At 38.6% G+C, this 21,226-nt stretch overlaps 1 protein-coding gene across 1 annotated transcript; it reads right to left on the minus strand.

The window, feature by feature from the left end:
• Positions 1-1,774: 1,774 nt before the first annotated feature.
• DDX46 (DEAD-box helicase 46) lies at positions 1,775-20,952 on the minus strand. Its single transcript, XM_021549548.2, has 23 exons — positions 20,858-20,952; positions 18,469-18,651; positions 18,050-18,190; positions 17,029-17,146; positions 16,710-16,875; positions 16,259-16,410; positions 15,873-15,986; positions 15,115-15,280; positions 14,797-14,917; positions 14,263-14,438; positions 13,701-13,822; positions 12,833-12,911; positions 10,961-11,043; positions 9,962-10,126; positions 9,459-9,621; positions 8,387-8,580; positions 7,718-7,855; positions 6,933-7,082; positions 6,120-6,317; positions 5,324-5,542; positions 4,651-4,795; positions 4,108-4,181; positions 1,775-3,649 (listed from the first exon to the last, which is right to left on the minus strand). The coding sequence occupies exons 1-23, from the start codon at positions 20,872-20,874 to the stop codon at positions 3,602-3,604; spliced, it is 3,132 nt and encodes a 1,043-aa protein (XP_021405223.1). The 5' UTR covers positions 20,875-20,952; the 3' UTR covers positions 1,775-3,601.
• Between the last annotated feature and the right edge of the window lie 274 nt (positions 20,953-21,226).

A 21,226-nucleotide genomic window follows, 5' to 3' on the forward strand; every position in this document is an offset into this window, starting at 1 on the left:
TGGTTAGCTGGAAGCCAGAATTTATTCTGCAAACGCCCAGGGTCTAAGAACACAAACTTGTTTAAGCTGAGACCATATTTGGAAGAGATCTGGGTCAAGGAAAATAATCAAAGGAAAGGCATTCCTGGAGCATCACGTGAGGAGGCCACAGCGGCACACTGGGCCTGGCGCTAATGCTCAGGGACATCCCGCAGTGCCTCCCTGCCCCTGAGAACCACCTCAGCAGCAATCTGGGGCAAAGCCAGCCCCTTGGAAACAAGGTGTTCAGCAGCACACCATCCATGGCAGAAAGTTAAAAACTAATCCAGACCAGCTCCACAGGCTTCATCCTCATAGCCACAGGTACCTGTTTGTAATCCTGCCATGACTTTGGCTGAAGCAATGACCATTACTTACAACTGTAAGCATGCCTGAAGGACTGAAACACCAAAGTGTTCTCTAACTCCCTGAAATTCCAGCGTTCTTTTTCTTATTTTAGGAAGCCTTTGGAGTTTGTTTTCTATTTGGTTTTTGTTTTTGGTTTTTGTTTTATATTTGGCTGCCACAATTGAAGAATTTCAGGAAAAATTTGCTTAACAATTTTTTTTTTCCTCCACTTGGAAGACTTGAGTAGAAAAACCCCTACAGATGGTACTTTTAGCCTGTCAATAGTTTATTTAATTAGCAGCCAAATGTACATTAACTAAATTGCAGTGCTTTCATTGTACAAGTAAAATCTCTAGCAGCCAGCACAGGCAACAGGTACAGAACATGATGGCTGTGATCAACACTCACTGTGCAGGTTTTTGTTTATAGCATAAATTCAGCATGCAAAATCGGCCTTGAGCTGCCTCTTCTAAATTAAAGGTGTCACCATGAACCTTTTAGTTCAGGGAGTATAACATTCTGAACTGTGATAGCACACATTTTTTATCTTGCTGTGAATTTTTTTCCCCCAACACTAAATACTGGATTTAGTCTCTCCCGTTTTCATGCCTTGGGCATTAATCCTTTGCAGGGGTGGTGGTTTCGGGGGTTACTGCTGTTTGAATCTCTGATGGGTCACTTGCATGGAGAATGAGGGAGCTGGGCTGGGAGCAGGGATCTCACCCTGCTTTCCCTCCCTGGTGTGAGCCTGCTGCACAGTGACACCACCATATTATGTGACATGCAAGATAAAGGTCATTCATGATCCAGTGCCAAATACTTTTATCACTTATCCACCCTAAACATCACTGTTCACTCACTGAGAGCATAGAGGCTCTTGAAAGCTGGTAGCATTATCAGCTGTGCAGGTAACAGAACAAGCTCTGCTGATGTGTATTTAAAAGGAAAAAAAAAAACCAACCAAAAAATCAGCATTCCTGTGCTCTTCCCACAACTGGCAATGTGAATCTGACCAGAGCAGATTCCCTGGAAAGCAGCCAAATCATGATGTTTATAAAGATCTTGTCTAGGTCCATGGACACTCTTATGAAGAACTACATAGAGCTTTTCATTACTGAATTCCATCTTCTCCAAACTTTTATTCTCATATCGTTTCCATTGTTTATTTGAGAGTCTCTTTATCCCCAGCTTTTATGCATTTTGCTCCTGTTTTCATGTATCCAAACATCTTCACTGTGACTTTCTTAACTGAGTCTGGGCTGTGTGGCATTGCATTTCCAGCACAATAACAAATGTATAAGCTGCTGTTCCCATCACCCCTCTCCAAACAGCATGAGGTTAACTGTCATATGAAAAACCACAGAAGCAGTGCAAATGCAGAAAACAGAGGAGCTATTCAGAAGGACAGTTTCTGAAAAATATACATTGAAATTGTTTTTATTTTTGCTGGAATTAAAAAACCATAAGAATATTGACATTGCATTTAAAACCCCCAGGAAGTTAAAGATTATACATTTTTGCACCTTTGAAATCCAATAAAAGTATCTCCATCATGCCCTTTTTAGGAGATATCAATGTATGAACATTTTGAACCAAAACTTTTAGACTGTCAGGTTGTCCAAACTCCGCAGTGCTCTTCATTAAATACACAAATTGTGTCAACTTCCCTTCTGGGAAGGGACACTGTCCAAAAGTTAGACAATTCAACAAAGGATTTCTAGGAAAGACATCAAACCCCAGTCCTTAAGGAAAGGAAAACATGTATTTAAATGTAGAACAGAACTTCACTTTGGGATTTCTGGTTTAAGTTTTGAGAAGTGTTACTGTGTGTGCTGCTTCTCTCTGCTCTACTTTTACTTATCCTAAAAGTAGACTGTTGAGCTGGGACAGTCATTCCTTTGCTTCTTCCCTGTACTACAAATAAGGTGCACTGACAGGGTAACAGACAGTTGTATGCAAACATGAAGAGCCACTTAAATTACCTGAAGTTTGGAAAGAAAAGTTGTGAATTTGTACAGCCATGATGCAGATTGTATGATTTGTCTTCAGCAGGGTTAAAGCAGTATATACACAGCTGGTTTAAAATGACACCTTTCTTCTCAGTGTGTCAGGTAAGAAAAGCTTTCTATGAAAGTCCTTTTGAACGTTATCATCTTGAACGTCTTGCAGATACTAGAATGAGACAATTCAAATTGCTACTGCTTTGGCTCCAGACAAGCAGAGAGAAGTTAAATGCTTAAAGTTCACCATGAATCCTACTGGATATGGGCATGAGACCTCAAAAGCACCAGTAGCTGTCCCAGTAGCTTATTGACTGCAATGATAGTATTTGTGGAATTCATTCATAAATATCACTATACATTTTTACTTAAAGCCATGTCCTAACAGTAATAAAGATTACAATCCTAGGGGAATAAACACATTAAATGTATATATAAGAACACTATAAAAGAGTGACAAAGTTGTATTTCATTACAAAAGAGGTTTCTCTTTTCCTGCAAATTCCTTTTTAAACTAAAACAGGCTTTCAGTCTTATGTCACCGAATGAGCAAAAAAAAAAAAAAATCCTAAAATTCTGATGTTTAGGAAAAAAACAGGTAAACTATTGCCATACTACAAAACATTTCACTTTACAACAACCCCAGAGAGTTATCTATTACCTGGATGATAAAGAAAAATGGGGACATGAGAAGGATAAAATTCTTTAGTCTGATCAATGCAAGACTCTCTGACCTTAGGGGGACTTTTGTACAGGGAATGAATGTGTGTGAAACCAGCCAGAGAGATGCTATGGATCAGAAGAAAAATCCTGCCTTTATTTTGGTGTTTTATAATTTTTCCAGTATAAACTGATGTGTGAACCATTTCAACAATATGAAGCAGGTACATTCTAACAATTTCCAACACAAATTCCAACACTTTCATTTTACTTAACAGTATACTGTCTGTCAAAAAAAATTAAGTTGGTTTATTTAATATTCTTTACGATGAAAAGTGTATAAACTGCACTTTTAAATTAAATCATGTTTCACCAAAACTGGTCTGCTTTAAGACTGATAACTTTAGTAGAGAGAATTAAGATGCTTCAGCAAGTATCAATTTTCTGTTAAAAAAATGTCCGCAAGATGAAATAAAAAATTTTCTTAATTTACAATAAGCAGTGTAAACAGCAAAAACAACAGAAGCCACAAAGTTTCACGCACCAGCTGCTAGCAGACAGGTAACTCCAAAGGCTCATAGAACTTTGTATCTTCCTTTGTTGGTTGGTTGGTAAGAATTTTGCTGCAAATAAAGAAGAGGATAATCACAGTTAAAAGTGAAGATGGATAAATGAATTGCAATAAAACCCCACTAAGTTATTAGCTGGGTACACTGTAAAGCTACAGCAAGCCAGACCTCTCAACACATATAAAATATCAGAATGAGGGGAATAATCCTTTCCCCTTCCTGATGGTGCTGAAATTAGGAAATTTATTTGGACCCAACTCTTTGAGGGTCCACATCCAAAAAGCTCTGTCAATGTGTTATCTCCATCTGCTGGCTGATAACAGCTGTGTTCTGGCTGCTTAACCAGTGCCATGGATTTTTAGGCTGTTCCCTAAACACTGTTTTTGAGATCTATCAGTCCCAGTCCCTGATATTAATAAAACCTTATGCCAGAGCATCAACATTTGCAGAAGTCAATCTCATAAAGCACACATTAAGGCACTTTCCCTCTGCATTCTGGATATTGCACTCACCAATCTGATGAGCTCCTCTTTTATAAGTCGTGTGATTTCTGCCTTTGCTTTCTGTACAGCAAGTTCATTGGCACCTGAAGATAAAAATATGTATTATAATCTTAAACACTTTCTGTATATGAAGCCTACAGCATAAAAATTTGACTGTGTTCTCTTTTAAGGTAGATACTACAGTCATAAATCATACTGTTCAGAAATAAGTAGGATTCAATGTTTCTTGAGAAAAACTCAACCATCATGACATTTGCCAAGTTTTTGTTGTAGTAGTTGATGTAATTTCTTATACCTTTAACAGCCTAAAGAGATTTCTAGTTTCTTCCTTATTTCACACTGGCACAGACCTCTTTGTGCCAATTGTTCTCTGTGATCCCCATGGATCATTTGATAAGTGTATAAAGATAAACAAGTGTTTTTCAGTAATTGCAAAGTAACTGCAGTGAGTCTGTAACTTAAGTGTCCAAACACTGACTACAGAAATTCCATGTCTAATTACAAAACTGGACTCATAGCTTTAACAGAAATATTTATAAAAAGAATACCTACTTTCTATAGCCAAATAAATCTTTCGTTCTCCTTCTTTGGGTTCTTTGCCTGGAGGGAAGTAAGTTCCTCTGATTGTAATGGCAGCTTCAGAATATTCACTGATTCTCTGCAGTGCTTCTTTGGAGGTAACTTTCCATCTGGCAGTCTGCAAAGTAAAGGATATGAGAGGATAAACAAGGAGAAAGGCACCACACAAAATGCCAATCCATCAGTTCTGCCAGCATGGGCAGAACCTCAAAAGATAAATACAGGAAATTTGTACTTGATACTGTGAAATATAAATCCTCAAAATAACAGATGAGTTAGATCAGAGCAGCAATATTCTGAATGGCAGAAACACTCAGGTACTAAAAAAAGGACAAAGAGTTGTATCAGTCATGGCAGTAAAGCCTTTGCAAAATACACCAGATAGTGTCAGAGATTTGGGTATCAGAGAAGTGGGTAGAGGGTAAAGACATTTTTGTAAGATAACAAATACTTGTTTTTCTGGTACTCTCTGGAATAAGTCCAAAGCATTGCATTTTATAACCTGAGAAGTAATCACAGTTAAAGTAACAATTCAATTAGGAATTATCAGAAATAGGGACATAGTATTTTACTGGTGTTAAGTACGAAGAGAGGTTTTGTTAAATGATGGTCATTTATACTTGATTATAGCAAAATGGTTACTTGCCTGTGGGAAGTCATTGATCTCTAATTCCTCTTCATATCTCTTGAAGGATTCATTCTGTCCTCCATCCTGTTTCTCTTCCTCTTGCTTCTCTATGGGTACATAATTGAGCTTGGCATTGATCTTTTCAGCCAGTTGTTCTGCAATGGTTTTGGCAGACACGGTAGGAGCTTGGATTGTGCCTCCTCTCAGGATAGCATTTGTAGCCTGCTGCATCACATCCTGTAAAAGCACAGGTCCATACTGAGAACAAGGTAGCCAAAAAAAAATCCTATATAAACGAGTAAGGGTTTAATTAAAGCTGTCTATGTAATTTTATTGTCTACATAACAAATACATTCTCCAGACTTTTGTTCTTCCTTCCTTCCTCTCAATAACTCCCTTCACATCTGCAAAGAAAAGATCTTGGAGGTCTTCTGTATTTTCAGTTTAAAATATCTTTGGATATTCCAGAACAATTAAGCTCAATCTAAACACACTGTACATCACATGTACATCTCGTGCTTCAGCAGAGAAAGATGTTCTGAAACTCTGCCAAAGCTGATAAAACTAATTTTGTAATGTTATCAGTAATGAATTAACTCTTTGCCAGGGCAGACAAAGCATTTATAGTTCTATAGTAAGTCTTACATCAGCTCACTTATAAATCCTATATAAGTGAGTTAGCCCATCTTAAATGAGATCAACAATGCAGTATGTTACTACTGTGCAGAAATACTAAATCAAATGGCAACCAGAGAACAAAGAACTGAACAACCTTTATTAAAAAAGAATAAAATTAGTCTGTAAAGAGCCTGACCTTAAAGTGGAAGGGAACCATGACTTGTGCCTCTGCTCCAAGATTCTTCTGGGCATTGATTCTCAAAGCCAATCTTTTAGCAATTTCCAATTTTTCTGCATTCCCAGCTGATGGTGTAGGAGCATTTGATGTTCCTGGTGCTGCCATGTCTTTTACTCTTTTCTTTGAATTGAACATGCTTTCAATTTGTTCATCAATCTAAAGAAAATAACAATTATTTGATCACTGCATTTACCACTACATAATCTTGTCAACATAAAGAAATACTAAGGGGCATTTAGTTTAAATGTTCTTAAAGAAATTAATCTTGTATAAATGGTATAAGCCTGCTCAAAAGTACAGCTCAACAAAAGGATGATCTAATCAAGAAAAAATATGAACAGTGTTTACTTGCAAGGTCACAAAAAGGAATCCATCCAACATTAAGAAAGGAATTTAGTAAGATTTAAAATAGAAAATGCTACCATGAATGTCTTTAAAACACTTCAAATAAAAATATGTTTGCAACTGAGGACCATTGTTCTATTTCATTTATGCAAGATTAATATCCCAAATAATTTATGTGACATTTACACAACTACACACGTTAAGTGTAAAATACCAGTAAGTCAAAAAGAGACACTGAAAATCTTCCTAGATCTTGATATTCATAGCTGTATCTCTATATTTGAAGAATAAATGCAGTCAACAACAAAGGTCACAGAGTAATAGAAATCCATGCTCCTGCAATGTATTATGTAACCTACTGGGGGAGAAAATCCAATGCATTGAGAAAATCCACAAGCAACTTAAATCCTATTCCCAAGTGCTTACATCAACAGCTGTATCTTCATCATCTGAATCTTGCAAGCCAAGAGCTGCTTTTTGTAGCTTCTTTCTTTCATTAGCCAAAGCCTGTTCTGTTTCATCAAATTTAAAACCTTTGCCAGAGAATCCACTGCTTTTTTTAATCAACTTTCCCTCCTGAAAACAAAAACATGTATTATCATACTTATGAGTTTCAAATCCTAGTCCTTTAAGATTATAAACTTTAACTTTAAGATTATACAAATAATTTTGAAGTTCTTTAAAAAGCAAATCCTAGCACAGTCGTAAAGTGCTTCAAATTTAAAAGCTGCATTTCACAATGAAATGTAATAAAAAGAACCTATGTTAATTCAGCAGAGACAGTACTCTATTGGGATTTTCTGTAAGCATTTTAAATGCTTTTCAAACCCAGTAAAAAAAACCCCTCCATTTTTTCATATCAGAAAATTCCAAAGTCACTCTTCTCAGCATAAGTGAGATCCTCTGATGGTGAGAGTTCTAGAAATAATCATACAAATTCTGTGAAAGGATTTCATGATCTTGTATGTGAATTCTGTTAAAAGCCAAAATGCCTCTTATTATCTATTACAAACCTGGTGACAATATTTAAATTCTCAAGAACAGCTCTTTAAATGACATTCAAGAGCCCAATCTAGAGGTCACTGACACACTCAGCCAAGCACACGTGTTCCCACAGAAGTGACCCATGTATGTACACTGGACAACTGGACATATGCATGCACAGGCATTAAACCTGGACCAAGTCCCCTACAGAAGTAAGAATTACTTACAGCTTTCTGTTGGTCTTTAAAGTCAGCCCAGAGCTTCTCCAGATCAGGAGGAATTGGATTCCCAGACAATTCCAAAGCCTTAATGATATCACCAGCATAACGTGCCTGATCCTCAGTAATGAATGTATATGCATACCCCTGGTCAAAATTCATTTAAGAGACAATTAGGAAAAAGCTCTAAAGACACTATCTCTAAATTTACTGAAGCACCATTGCAGAGATGCTGATTTCTAGTCAATGAAAGTAATCATGACAGTCATGCAATAACTCCTTTTTAGTGGAAGTGTAGAATGAATAATGTGATTTCCCAGGAAGCTGATACAGAGGTAATCATCCAAAGATAGTAAACATTGAAATCTCTCCTTTCAACCAGTGTTGTCATGGCTAAAAGTCTGAAAAATTAAAATCTTATCAATTTAGTAGGGCACATTTCCAACAGCGAAAAACACCCAAACTTTCAGCCACAAATGGGACTTAAAAGAACCCTCAGACATCAGAAGAACACATAACTTCAAAACTTCAGACTGCTGAAGTTCAGAACATACTAAAAACACTCTTCTCACCAACAATACAAACTATTCCTTCTGTAGCTATCCCTTGGAACAACATCAAACAAGAGAGAAGGGAAAAATGCCAGTATTAACCAAACCTGACAAGGAGTGTACATACTTTGTTGCCAGCTCGCCCAGTGCGGCCGGCTCGGTGCACGTAGTCCTCATAGTGGTTGGGACAGCTGTAATTGACCACCAGCATCAGCTGCTTCACATCCAAGCCCCTGGCTGCTACAGATGTGGCCACCAGAAGTTTGCAGGTTCCATTCTTGAAGTCATTAATGATGCTGTCCCTGTCATACTGATCAATACCTTCAAGACAAAGCAGTTAATTATAAAGCTCTGCTTTAAGTCATGAGAATTTGTACACAGGTCAAAATACCCTCGAACTTCAAACAACCCAAACCACAAGCAAATAAAATTTCAATACTGTCATACTTGTGAAGGCAAAATACCTTAGCCAAAATAACCTCTATTATTTAGAATAATTTTTAGTTTTTCAACTACCAGGAGATGTTTTCCCCATACCAAGATCCTCAAAATGTTTTTTTTAATATTATTTTCTATTGTGTACTTCAGCTGAGACCTCATCTGGAGGCTTTGTCTGTTCTCTAAAGGCAACAGAAATCCGAGAAGAACAAGAATATTTCTCCCTCTTCCATTGCTGCATTCCTGCTGAACGGTGATTTTGTACTTACTGATTTTATATAAAATTCTCTAAAAAGTACTTTAAGATACACTGGGATGGACAGCATTGTAAAGAGATTTTTCTCCTCTTGCTACTTCCATTCTATTACTACTTGACAGAAGAAAAGTAAAGCAACAACTGCTGTTACTGTGGAATCTCAAATAAAAATACCATGTGATACTCCCCAATGGCACCCACTACTCTACAATAACAAGTAGTTAGCAATATTGCCTGAGAGGTGTTAACTCTAAGTAACAGTCCTCTTGCACAGACACAAGATTTGGCATCTGATGACATCTCACAGAGAACAATGAAGAGTAATTACACAATATCATGTCTATTTCAAATTAAGAGACAATTATCCTCCCCAGTTACACAGCAAAACCAGCTTATGAAGAAGTAATAAAATTGGTACTATACAGAAACTAAGTGATTTTTAACTACTGGATACCAACATTCTAGTTGGGAGTAGTTAATGTAAGTCCTTAAATTTGCAGATTACCTCCATGGAGAGACAAGCAAGGATAAGAGGCCCTCATTAAATCTTTCAATAACCCATCAGCGTGTTCTTGCTTATCTACAAATATGATAACAGATCCTTTCTCCTGATAATGTCCCAGTAGCTCCAGTAACTTCAGAAATTTGTTCTCCTCTTCTATGACAATCTGGAAAAAGACAAACAAAAGAGTATAATTTGTATCTTGAGTCAATATACAAATCCAGAGTATATAAAAGTAAAAATCAGGAACAGGAGATGAGTTTTCCAGGCTGTTCCCACAGCTAGTGGTAAAACAGCTGTTCAGCTTAGTGCTACAAACCAACTTTAAAAAATCACACTGCATTTACAGATTAGGGTGTTAATTTATTCTAAGTTCATTTTTAATAAGGCCACTAAACTTCTGAAAATAAAAGCTCTGTGGGTATATTGATTTATATTCAACATTGCTGGGAACAATCCTTTGCAAGCAAATGAGAAGATAAGCAAGGCAGATGTATCATACTCACCACGTGTTGCTCCACATCAGAACAGACAACACTTCTGCCTCCAACCTGCACCTCTATAGGTTTGCTGAGGATCCTGCGAGCCAGGGCCTCCATAGCTCTGGGGAAAGTGGCAGAGAACATGACAGTCTGACGGTCAGGCCTGACGTTGTCTACAATGCGCATGACCTGCGGCGAGAGAACATTCCCTGTTAACATCCAACTGCTGCAACTCCATTTCACACTCATACAAAGCTGTCATCTTTAAAGTCAGGTGGTATCTGCACCTCCCAGACTACAAAACATTCTTTACGGATTTCTTCTAGGCACCAAGCTGCTGGCATTGGAAGATGGCAAAACTTGCTGGATTCACGAGGAAGTTGCATGGCAATATGCAATCTGGCAGCAGCTCAGCAAAAATCCTAGGAAATGCAGCAGAAACTCTACAGCTCAAGAGACAAATAAAAGGAATTTTCCTAGTTTTGAAGAACAGTACAGCCCATGACAACTGGATGAGCCCTGGATGTCCAAAGCAGGATTTCCAACATTTCGTTCTTATCTCTTGCCAAGAGACATCAAAGACTTTATAAACAGACTACAACTACTAACACAACACCTGTATCAAGGAATTACACAGGGATACAACAAGGCCACGAGTATTCAAAATGAGTGTGTAAAATACTCTGTGTATTAGAGAAAAATCTAAGCTCTAGAATCACAGAATGGTTTGGGTTGGAAGGGACTCTAAAGATCTTCCAGTTCCAGCTCCTTGCCATGGGCGGGGATACCTTCCACTAGATGTGAGGATAATGTGATCTTATAATAATGTGAGTAATAAATAATGAGAGTTATAATGAGTTATAAATAATGAGAGTAATAGAAATATTAATCAGCCTAAACTGCTGTCCATATGCAGCATATCTTTTTGAACACCCACTGGCAGTGTAGTAATAATGTAGCGTTGTAAAACCCTCGACGTGAAAACCAGTATATTTTGGCACCACCCCTAATGTCATGAATTACCTGAGGCTCAAACCCCATGTCAAACATTCTGTCAGCTTCATCAAGTACAACGTACGTGACTCTACGCAGGTTTGTCACCCGTCCTGTGAAAGGAGAGGAAAAAACACATGGGAAACAAAATCAAATGGAAATATAGTTTCCCTTAGGAATATTTTTTAAAATGTTATACAGTCTCACTATCTTCTAACAAAGACATTAATTAATTTTTTAAAAAATTCACTAAATGTGAATTTTAATGTTCACACTTTAATCACACATACATTCTGGGAAATGTGTAAGTATGCACAAGGCCCTTTTAGTTTGTCAAACTCTTCTCTTGCATACCATCATAGGGCCAGAAGAACCTGTAAAATTCAGAAAACTGCCCTCGCCAAAACACATCATAAAACTAAGACTGAGCTGAAGCAAGGAGCCACATCAGCCAGTATCTGACAGCGGCACCTAGAAAAGAACATATTAGAGATTACAGCGTATGTGTGGAAGGCAAAGCCCAGTGCTAACTGCTGCAGCCTCAGAAAATTCCTTTATACACAATCTGTAATGCTTCCTTGGAATTAAGAATAACTATATGAGGATAACCATACTAGTTCTAGATCACTCTAATAATAGGAATAAAACAGAGCAAGCAGTCTTTTCAAAATTACTATTATATAAAGATTAAAACCTACCCAGTAACACTACTGAACTTAAAATCAAGAACCACCCCAAATTGTGGGACAGGTTGAAATAAAATAAGCAAGTTTTGTTTCTGTGAACATTTTGAAATTATCATGGACAGGATAACTAGCACCCTTCCCAAACAGTGAAGAGATTCCCTTTCATGAGAAGGATTTAACTCAAGGGTTTTAGAATCTTACTCTCAAACAATATAAACACATTCAGTACCACACAACTGTGGAATGACACTGCTAAATGCTCTCTGAATGGAAAAGATTTGTTATATTTTCTACAACTATCACTCAGACTTGTGCTTATCAAACTACAGAAGAATTTGGTCCTCTCAGCTTCAGCAAATTGTAGCTGAATCCTCAAATTACTTAAGACATTATGCGCAGCATTTTTTAATATGGAGTACAATATTAAGGAACAAAGCAAGTATTCCTCATATCTACACATCTATTTAACATCTTAACACTTTCATCCCCAAATAATAACTTTGTAAAATTACTTGGGAACAGCATTAATGTACCTACCTTTGACGATTTAAGTCTTGGAAGCCCAGTTCTATATGTCTTGAAGGTACTTTTTTCACAGAAGTTAAATAATGTCAACAGTTTAGTAGAGGTTTTGATGTGGAATAATTTAATAATAAAACTTTATCTAATAAGCATGCAATGGTTACACTAGGACAAAACCTCTTAAAGCTGCAGTGGCTCAATTTAATCCATCTGAATATCTGATATAAGGTCAGTTCTTTTACTTCTGAGCAGGTATTTAGGGAGGGCTTCTTTGTTTTTTAAAGCCAACAGATAAAGGCAGAGTCAGATGCTCTTGTAAAGCAGGGAACTGCTGAGCTACTCCAGCACAGGTAACGAATCAACGGGCAAACAAAATAAGCAACTGTTACATAACCTTTATCTAAATGACTCCAACTTAAAAAATTTGGACCAGCACATTTCAAGTTTAACAATGATAAACATTCTCAAAAACTCTTCAAGAATGTAGTATTTCCTGTCCTCCCCAAAAAAGTCGAATCAATATATGCTTAAGCCTATGACTAGTGCTATATATTCCCAACAGCTATACAGTGCAGCCTGAAGAGATATAAGAAAATTCCGTAAGACCATTTATCAAAATACATGATCTTTTGAATTTGTTAGAATTACACAACAAATGTAAAATAATCTCCAAAGGAAAAGGTTTTCTACTCACCATTGTTAGCTGCTAACATGTCAATCATACGTCCAGGTGTGCAAACAATAATTTCAGCACCTCTTTTGAGTTCAGCTATCTGATTTCAAAACAGAGTAAACAATCTATTACTTTTTGCTTTGTGATTTCTTTCAGATTTTTTAAAACATATATCACCTTGCAGAAAAGAAAACCACCTACACTGTAATACAGCTATTCTACTAACATGAATTATGTAAATATTTTAATTAGTAATTTCTTCAAGTCTTTGGAGAACTTTGCTTCCAAAGAGTAACCACCACCTGAAGCAGTTTTAATGAGGTTAAGACTTCAATGTGGTTAAGAGCCTTTAAGAAATGTCAGTGTTACATCAGCAACAAGTGATAGTAGACACACCACGTTCCACCACAGATGGTAACTCCTGTTGTTTCCATAAATGGGTGGGGTGGAGGTGTGGAAAACCTTGAAATTAATCTCTAAGTTACTTCAAGATGCAATATTTGATAATGCAATAAACCAAAGTTACCATTTTCAGACTTTTATTGTCATAAGGGGAACTCTCAGAAAAATACAGCTTCCTAGTAACTTTCAAACTATCATATCCCACTAATAATTCAGTTTTCATTTAATGCTCAGTACATACATAAAGAGAAACAAGTCTGAAATTTTAAGGATCATATCTAAGACGTTCCAGGACCATTACTATTTAAGGCTAAGTTATATGCAAAGCTTTTTGCATTACTACCACTTCCACAGAGAAGAGCCATAATGAAGACTGCAAATGCACTGGATTAATGGAAAAGAAAAAGCAACTAACTTTGCTAGAAGAGAAACATTCACTAATGAAGCCCTAGCACTCTTTGACAAACCAGGCATGTGTTTTGCATACCTGTTCACTGATTCCTGTTCCTCCATAAACACAGACAACTCGAAGCCCAAGTGTCTTGGAGAATTTCTTGCACTCCTTGGTAATCTGCAAAGCCAACTCACGTGTAGGTGTCATAATGACAGCTGAAAAGCAAAACATTTTCATCATATATTGCAATACAAGAGATGCTGTAATTTCCACAATAGAAATTAATATTTGTAATGATGTTTACAGCAATTTACTCCCTATTTTTAAGAATGTAATTTCAAGGAAAAGATAATTGAAACATGAGGAAGGAGTGGAAATCTGGTCCAAGTGTGAAAATCAAGGGAGGAAGGTCTTCCAGATCTGTGGACATGGGAGTGCTACTGAAACAACATGAAACAAACAAATGAGATAGCACAGTAATCACAAAACAACATTAAAGAGCATGGTGATCTTTAACTAAAAAAGAGACCACTTATCAAGTGACATTAGTAAGCACTTCTCCCTGTAACCACACAAAGAACTGAAATCCCATCTAAAGCATATACTTGATGTTATATTTATTTAAATAGTAACTTCGAAAATAAAATCTTTTTACCTATGGGACCTTCTCCTTCTTCTAATGCTCTCTGATCCATAATGTGTCTGAACATGGGCAACAGAAATGCAATAGTTTTTCCACTTCCTGTTTTAGCAATGCCAATCAAATCCCGTCCGTTCATAATTGCTGGGATAGCCTGGGTCTGAATTGGAGTGGGCTTTTCATAGCCATGTCTTAAGGCAAAAAAAATATTTTAAGAACAAAACAGAATTTGACAGATGTGACTCATGAAGTTATGCTAAAATTATTTTACATATTTTTACATATTTCATATTTACATATACATATCAGTGCCCTTCAAAAATACAGATCAAAGTGAGCAGCAAAAGCATGATACAAATGGCAGAGAATAGTTAATAACAATAATTCAACACAGAGTGATAAACACTCTGATGACTATATATGTAGGATTTACAAAGATGGACATGTGGCATTCATTGTGCAGCAAAGTAAAAGGTCCTTCTCGTGGACATAGGACAGAACACAGCAAGCAAAATCAAGGATGATACAGTTCATAAAGTGCTTGCTTACTTTTTGAGGGCAGTGAGAATCTTCATAGAAATACCACATTGTACCCAGGTTTTTATTGGTTTGGGACAGCCTTTTCCCTTGACTGTAATTCCTTCCAGCTCCAGCCTGTATACATTGACCTCTGAAATAAGAGTTTACATTTTAACAAAGCCAAACTTGACACTTCAACAGGGATGCACCTGATTTAACACTTTTCTATAGCAAATTGCTCCAAATACTTTTACATTGCAAAGAATTTGCTGTTCCTTAGCACACTGAAAAATCCACCATTCTTTTCTTCAATATCACCCAAGGTGTTCTGGTTGTATTTCTGTTTACCTTCTTGAGTCATTTTAGCTAGTTCTGGTACTTCAACATAGAAGTTTTTCCTGAAAGGTTCATATTCTATCTTTCCATGATCCACTGGTTCTAGCAGCTTTCTCTGCTTGGTCTGATAGCCAGTCAGGGCAGTCTGAAGGTCAACTTCCTCCTCTTCTGAGGAATACTGCAGAGATCACAATTTTTGTGTACATTAGGATTAATAAATTTTTAAGGAGATTGGCTTTTCTCATTTATAGTAAAACTATTCAGAAGTAACAGGTACTTCTTACTCTACTAGACATGAAACTGAAGACCTGCTCTTAACTTATATGTCTCAGTTGTTCTTTCCTCTAATGCTTTCATATTTCTCCCAAAACTTAACTCTCACCACGTTTTGTGTTACTGTTACCAATGCCAACTGCCAGCCCTGTCATTCAGAAATAATCACTGCCACACAAAAGAAACAGTAAGAGAAATTAGGAGAAAGCAGCCAGTCAGTAGACTGGTGTCACACTGCAGTCACAGCTCAGACAGATGTCCCCAGGTCAGCTTTGAAGAAGCAGCACTACAGAGCATGGCCTGAAGTGGCTGAGCTCCGGGGCCTGCAGGGTATTGGGTCTGTGACTCGGGCAGTGCTGACCCTGCACAGGCTCCTGAGCAGCAAAATACCCACACCCTTCACAGCTCTTCAGCCCAAACAATTCCACACACAACCAAAGGAAGCAAGAACAGGCACTTTGCCTGTTCACAAGAGAAATACAAAACATTTCCATTACCTCCATTGCATCTTGGTCATTCTCCATGAGTTCCCCTTTCTTCTTTTCTGACTCAGCAGCTGCCTTTTTGGTTGTCACCACAGTAACCACCTTGGTAACAGTTGGTCCAGTTTTCTATAAAAAATGTTAAAAAAAATTAATGCACCATTGTATGTAACAAAACCCATTCTGTAAAAAACATTAATAATATTTGTACTTCTGGATACATTATACTGAGCCATTTATTTGCTACTTCCCTTAGTGAAATTTTATCAGAATAATACTTGATAAACAGTTTAATAAAAACACCAGGAAACAATAGTTAAAGCAAACATACATTAAAACACTATTAAAACACAAAGTTCTCCATCTTTTAAAAGCAAGAAATATTTAACAAGTGGTTTTACCTTTTCACTCCCACCTCCACCTTTCACACTTCTCATATTGAACTTCTTGACCTCTTCTTTTACTTCTTCCATATAAGCATCTAAAGGATCTAACTCCTCATCTTCAACCTCACTGCCTTCTTTTTCTCCTTCTGCAGTTTCCTCTTCATCATCTAACAAGAGTGAAAAAGATGGGGATAAAAGACAGGGAAAGACAGAAATCCTTACATGTGTCAAATTACTGTCCACCCAAATAATTACAGTCCATTATATTACTATATAATTTTTCCTCATACAAATCTCTCCAGTTGGTTTATCAAAAATGCATCTTAAACCACCTGACACCATGACCAAATTAGGCTTTTTTATTTTATGGTTCACATTCTAAAAAGTAATTAGATGCTTTAAAGCTGTTGTAATAAAAATATACTAGGAACAGAAGTATTCTGTTATATATAAAGAGATTAAATACCATCATCATCTTCTAAACTCCATTTTTTCCCCTGTTTCATCTCTTCAATTTCTTTTTTTAGCTCTCCTATGTTTTCCATTGCCTTCTTGCGTTGTTCTTCCCTCCATTTCTCCACTCTTTCTTTTCGTTTTCTCATTTCTTCTTCTAGTTTGTTCTGATCAAAATTCTATGACAAAAATCAACCAAAAAGTAAAAATTAATGGCCACTGGCTTTACAAATGTAACCACTGAATGAGCAAGCTGTAGAAGACTGGACATCCACAAACATCCTGGTTTAAATTCTTTATCTTTTACATGTACAAGTGTTAGAAGTCTCTACCTCAGTGGCCACAGCATTTGTGGTAGCATCTTTATCTTTCTCTTCCTCTTTGTCATCTTTGTCTTTTTTCTTTTCTTTAGAGATTTCCACACCTTCTGTCTTTTCTTTAGATCTTGATCTGAAATGTAAGAGGAAAAGTTTCTTAGAACATTGCAGCTTTTCTCAGGGGGAGAATACATATATGGTGACAGAAACTTCTGTGGTTTTTTTTTTTTCTATAATCACCCTGTTACATTTTCAAACACCTCACAAAACACACTGCTTCCCAGACAATCTTTCCATGTAATGGAAATACTTCCTCTATCAGTAATATAGACTCCAACCCAATCCAGCAATTTATGTGCTTTTCTCATTTCTTTGCAGACTTGATTTTCAGAGCTCCTACAATTGATACTCCAGTTGTTCTGCGTTTTATTTTACACCTCCTTGAAGTCAGCATTCAGAAACGAGAACAGATTTCCTGTTTGTGGAATTTCTGGAGAAAGGTAAAGTGATCTAGCATCTTGCCATGGAAGTGTGAGCATCCCCCTAATCATACTGTCCTGGCTGACAGACAAAAGCTCTTCTCCCTGGGAAAAGCTACTCATATAATGCAAACATAACAGGCAGACTTGCACTGAACATAAAAACCATTTATAACAGGTTTTGTTATACTTACTTGCTTTCAATTTAAAAGAAAGCATCAAAACCTAATTTGTGCTAGCTTATGACAATAAATATAAAATTCTCTTTAGCTAATTAAGTATCATTAAGTTTTTTTCTTTGGACTATTCTGATACAAAACATACACTTATTCCCAAAGCTTTTGTGATTCCAGCTTGTCATGATTTCTAGAGTGCCATCACTACTTACGCTGTATACAGACTATTGTTATCATTTACAGACTTCCTGCTCACTTTATAGCAGAGCCTGACTATATGCTGTTTTCAATTATATCTGAAAACCTCATCAAGATACATTTAAAAGACAACGACCTGCAGTAAGCTTTTACACATTTCTAAAGCTAAGAACACTAGAATACCTGTTTTCTGCTTTCCTGTTCTTGCTTGGACTGGAGGATCGCGACCGTCTCCCTCTACTCCTGCTCCTTGAGCGCCTCCTGTCTCGGCTCCGGGATCGTCTCCTCTCTCGGCTCCGTTCCCTTTCTCTGCTCCTTGAACGTCTGACATGCAACAAAATTGTCTTTACTTAGGATATACTCAGAGCATAACTTTATGCTTCTATTGAGGAACAGGTTATAAAAGGAACCCACCAACCATCAAGACCGCTAAGAACTTACAAACTCCAGCACCAGCAAGCCAGAAAGCATTAAATAAGGAAAAAGCCTTAAGCATTGTGAAATCCACCACAGGCATCAGCAAAGTAACTAGCTGGAGTGGGAGAACATCAATATTCAGCGGACAGGCACTTTTAGTGCCTTGACTGGAGCTGCCGTCGTACCTTTGACGCTTCCTGTCCCGCGAGCGAGACCTTCTCTTGTCCCTGCTGCGCGACCTCTCCCGCCTGCGGTCCCGGTCCCGGCTCCGGGAGCGCCTGTCCTCGCGCTTCCTCTTGTCCGACGGGGAACGGCTCCGGGAACGGCTCCCGGAGCGCCCCCGGGACGCAGAGCGCTTCCGGTAATGCCTGCGGGCACGGTCAGAGTGAGCACCAGAACCATGTGCAGCAGGCAGAATAATTATCTGAAATTCTTGGGCTTCTTAAATGTCTAAACTTCTCCAATCATCTTGGCAAACTGATTAATATACATACTGTATGTATAATATACATATACACTCTTAATGATGCTGAAATTAGAAGGATTATTTGCTCATTATTTTTCTTTTAGTTTTAGAGTATTATTATAAGCACATGAGAACACCAGAACATCAAGAACAATTTCCTTTTCAGAAATCCACTGATTTCCATTTAATATATAGGAAAATCTGAAGGCTCTTTGAAACTATCTCAAAACCTTTCAGACAAACAAAACTGCTCTTTGTTACTTTTTATGCAATAAATGTTTACCCATATAAGGTAGGTGAACTATACTTCTGCTCAGTGGGAAAGCTGTCAGACTGGAATTAAAGAAACATAAACCCTCAAGGAAGTAACACACCTGTGGTCAATGCCTTTACCATGCTGACATTAATAGAAATTCTGTAATATCAAATATCACAACAGAAGCTGTCGAAAGTCAGCAAGATTGAGGGGTGTGAGGGAGATGGGTGTCTGCTTTCCTCCTCTCATTAATGCTCTTATCCTAACCACACTGTGGGGCAGAGCAGGGAAAGGAATTTTCTAGGAAACTCTTCAACTGAATGTAGAAGTCACAGAGGGACTGTGACTGTGACCATTTCCTCTTCCTCCAATCCCAGATTTTCAGACACCATGCCAGAATCATTCCTTTGTCACTCTCCTGTGGCTCAAGACTCACAGAGCCTTTCTCCTGACAAGCCCAATAGTCATGCTTGAGAAGAAGGAAGAAGCAGAGAAGACAAGACTTGAAGCCCCCCACTCTTTGTGTCACTTGCATGGTAGTATTAAAATAGTTCAGCTCTAAAAATAGCAGTATATTTATATCTAGTCTATGTTATGTGGTATATTTAGGCAGCACATGCACTTGGAGTTAGTACAGTAGCACATATCCACATCCTCCTGCCTATCAGCAGGATAACTGACTGCAAAGAACATCCTTCTGCATGGAGACTTTTGTTTGATTTTCCATCTCCATCTCAAAATGGCATGGGATCTGCTCTATAAATCCTCTCTTTCTAATCTTATAGTTTTAGAGAACTACTTTTGTTTTTATTTTTTCTTCCTCTATAGTGTGCAATAAAGACAAAAAGATGATTTCAAGTTCCAGAAGCCCCAGTGTGAGGAACATTTCCTCACACCAACCCTAACACATGCACCCATCTCCACCCACCATTCACTCTCACTCTCTTACCATTTCTTCACTTTTAAAACTTTTTGTACGTTAAAATAGAAAATTAATACAAGTTTAAACCCACTTTTAGCATTATTTTTAGCCCAAATAGAAGGACTCTGTCATTTTCAGAAGAGAAGCTATATTGTGATAAGCAACTGAGTCCTGCTGGCTGGAGTGCCAGAGCCTGGTTTTCAATTCAGAAGGCTGTAACAGAGCCCTGTACCACCCACTGCTGCCCCAGCTCATCTGGAACTAATTTAGATAGGTTTGTGGGAGTGCCTAGCTCTGCAATAGATCACTAATTTGGGCCCAAGATGGTTGTTAAAATTTCAAGTAATCTGTCTTTCTTGGGGTGAATCTCCGTGATGGACCTGGGAACTATTAGAGTGTAGCAGAACTGCATGTGAGGACTATCATGTCAGCTTTAGCATAAAAATCTGATTAAACTACGAGACAGAGGCATATGCCCGACAGCACTAGCAAATTGTGGAATGGCTTTAAAGCCTGGTAGGTGTGAGCAGCTCCGCATCATCTGGAGCACAGGTTCGGCCCGAGTCACACGCAGCACAAGGGCACATTACTGCCGAGCTGGTTACAACCCTAATCAGGGCTTTACATCACTGGGAGAGCGCAAAATATACTGCTCCATAAACACAAAAGACACGAACAAAACCATCCAAATCAAGCTAACCCCTCTGCGTGGGCAACGATGACATTTTGGAACAAACCCGTGAAGGCCGGAGGTGCTGGTGGCACCTCGGACCCAGCCAGGCCCGAAGCGCCGCGCGGCCTCAGCGCGCCCGCCGCCCGGGAAAGCCGCGCCGCGTTGTCCCCTCACGGCCGCCTCCCCGCGCCGCGCCGCCCGATCCCCGAGCGCGCCGCGGCCGCCGGGCGGGCGAGGCGGCGGCGCCGCTCCCTCACCTGGACTCGCGGCCCATGGCGGCGGCGCTCCCGCTACGCGGCGGCCATTCCCCGCCCGCGCGGCGCGCGCCCCGGGAGCGCCGCCCCTTCCGGCCGCGCCGGCGCCCCCCGGCGGGCGGAGGGCGCAGCGCCGCCCCGGCCCAGCCGCGCACAGCGCCGAGGAAGCGGGTAACCGAGAGGCTTTTAATAGAAAACAATCGCTCCGGCAATAAACGTTAAACACAACTACGAACACCAGCAGAGGTAAGTTAAAAACGGAATAAAAGAGATTGGTTTCTTGGTCTAAGGTCGTTTCTTGATCGCCGTTTCTTCATCGAGGTTTCTTAATTAAGCACAAGCCCCTCCTGGTGCTCTGCCCATGCAAGGGTA

This window comes from Lonchura striata, chromosome 15, assembly GCF_046129695.1.
Source record: "Lonchura striata isolate bLonStr1 chromosome 15, bLonStr1.mat, whole genome shotgun sequence".
In the NCBI taxonomy this organism is placed as follows: Eukaryota; Metazoa; Chordata; class Aves; order Passeriformes; family Estrildidae; genus Lonchura; species Lonchura striata.

Excerpts from the sequence above, each read along its gene's own strand:
- DDX46 (XM_021549548.2), bottom strand. Across the intron at positions 14,439-14,796 it reads ATTCTCACTGCCCTCAAAAA|ACATGGCTATGAAAAGCCCA; the intron begins GTAAGCAAGCAC and ends TTTTGCCTTAAG. Across the intron at positions 4,796-5,323 it reads AGATCAATGACTTCCCACAG|ACTGCCAGATGGAAAGTTAC; the intron begins GCAAGTAACCAT and ends TTTACTTTGCAG.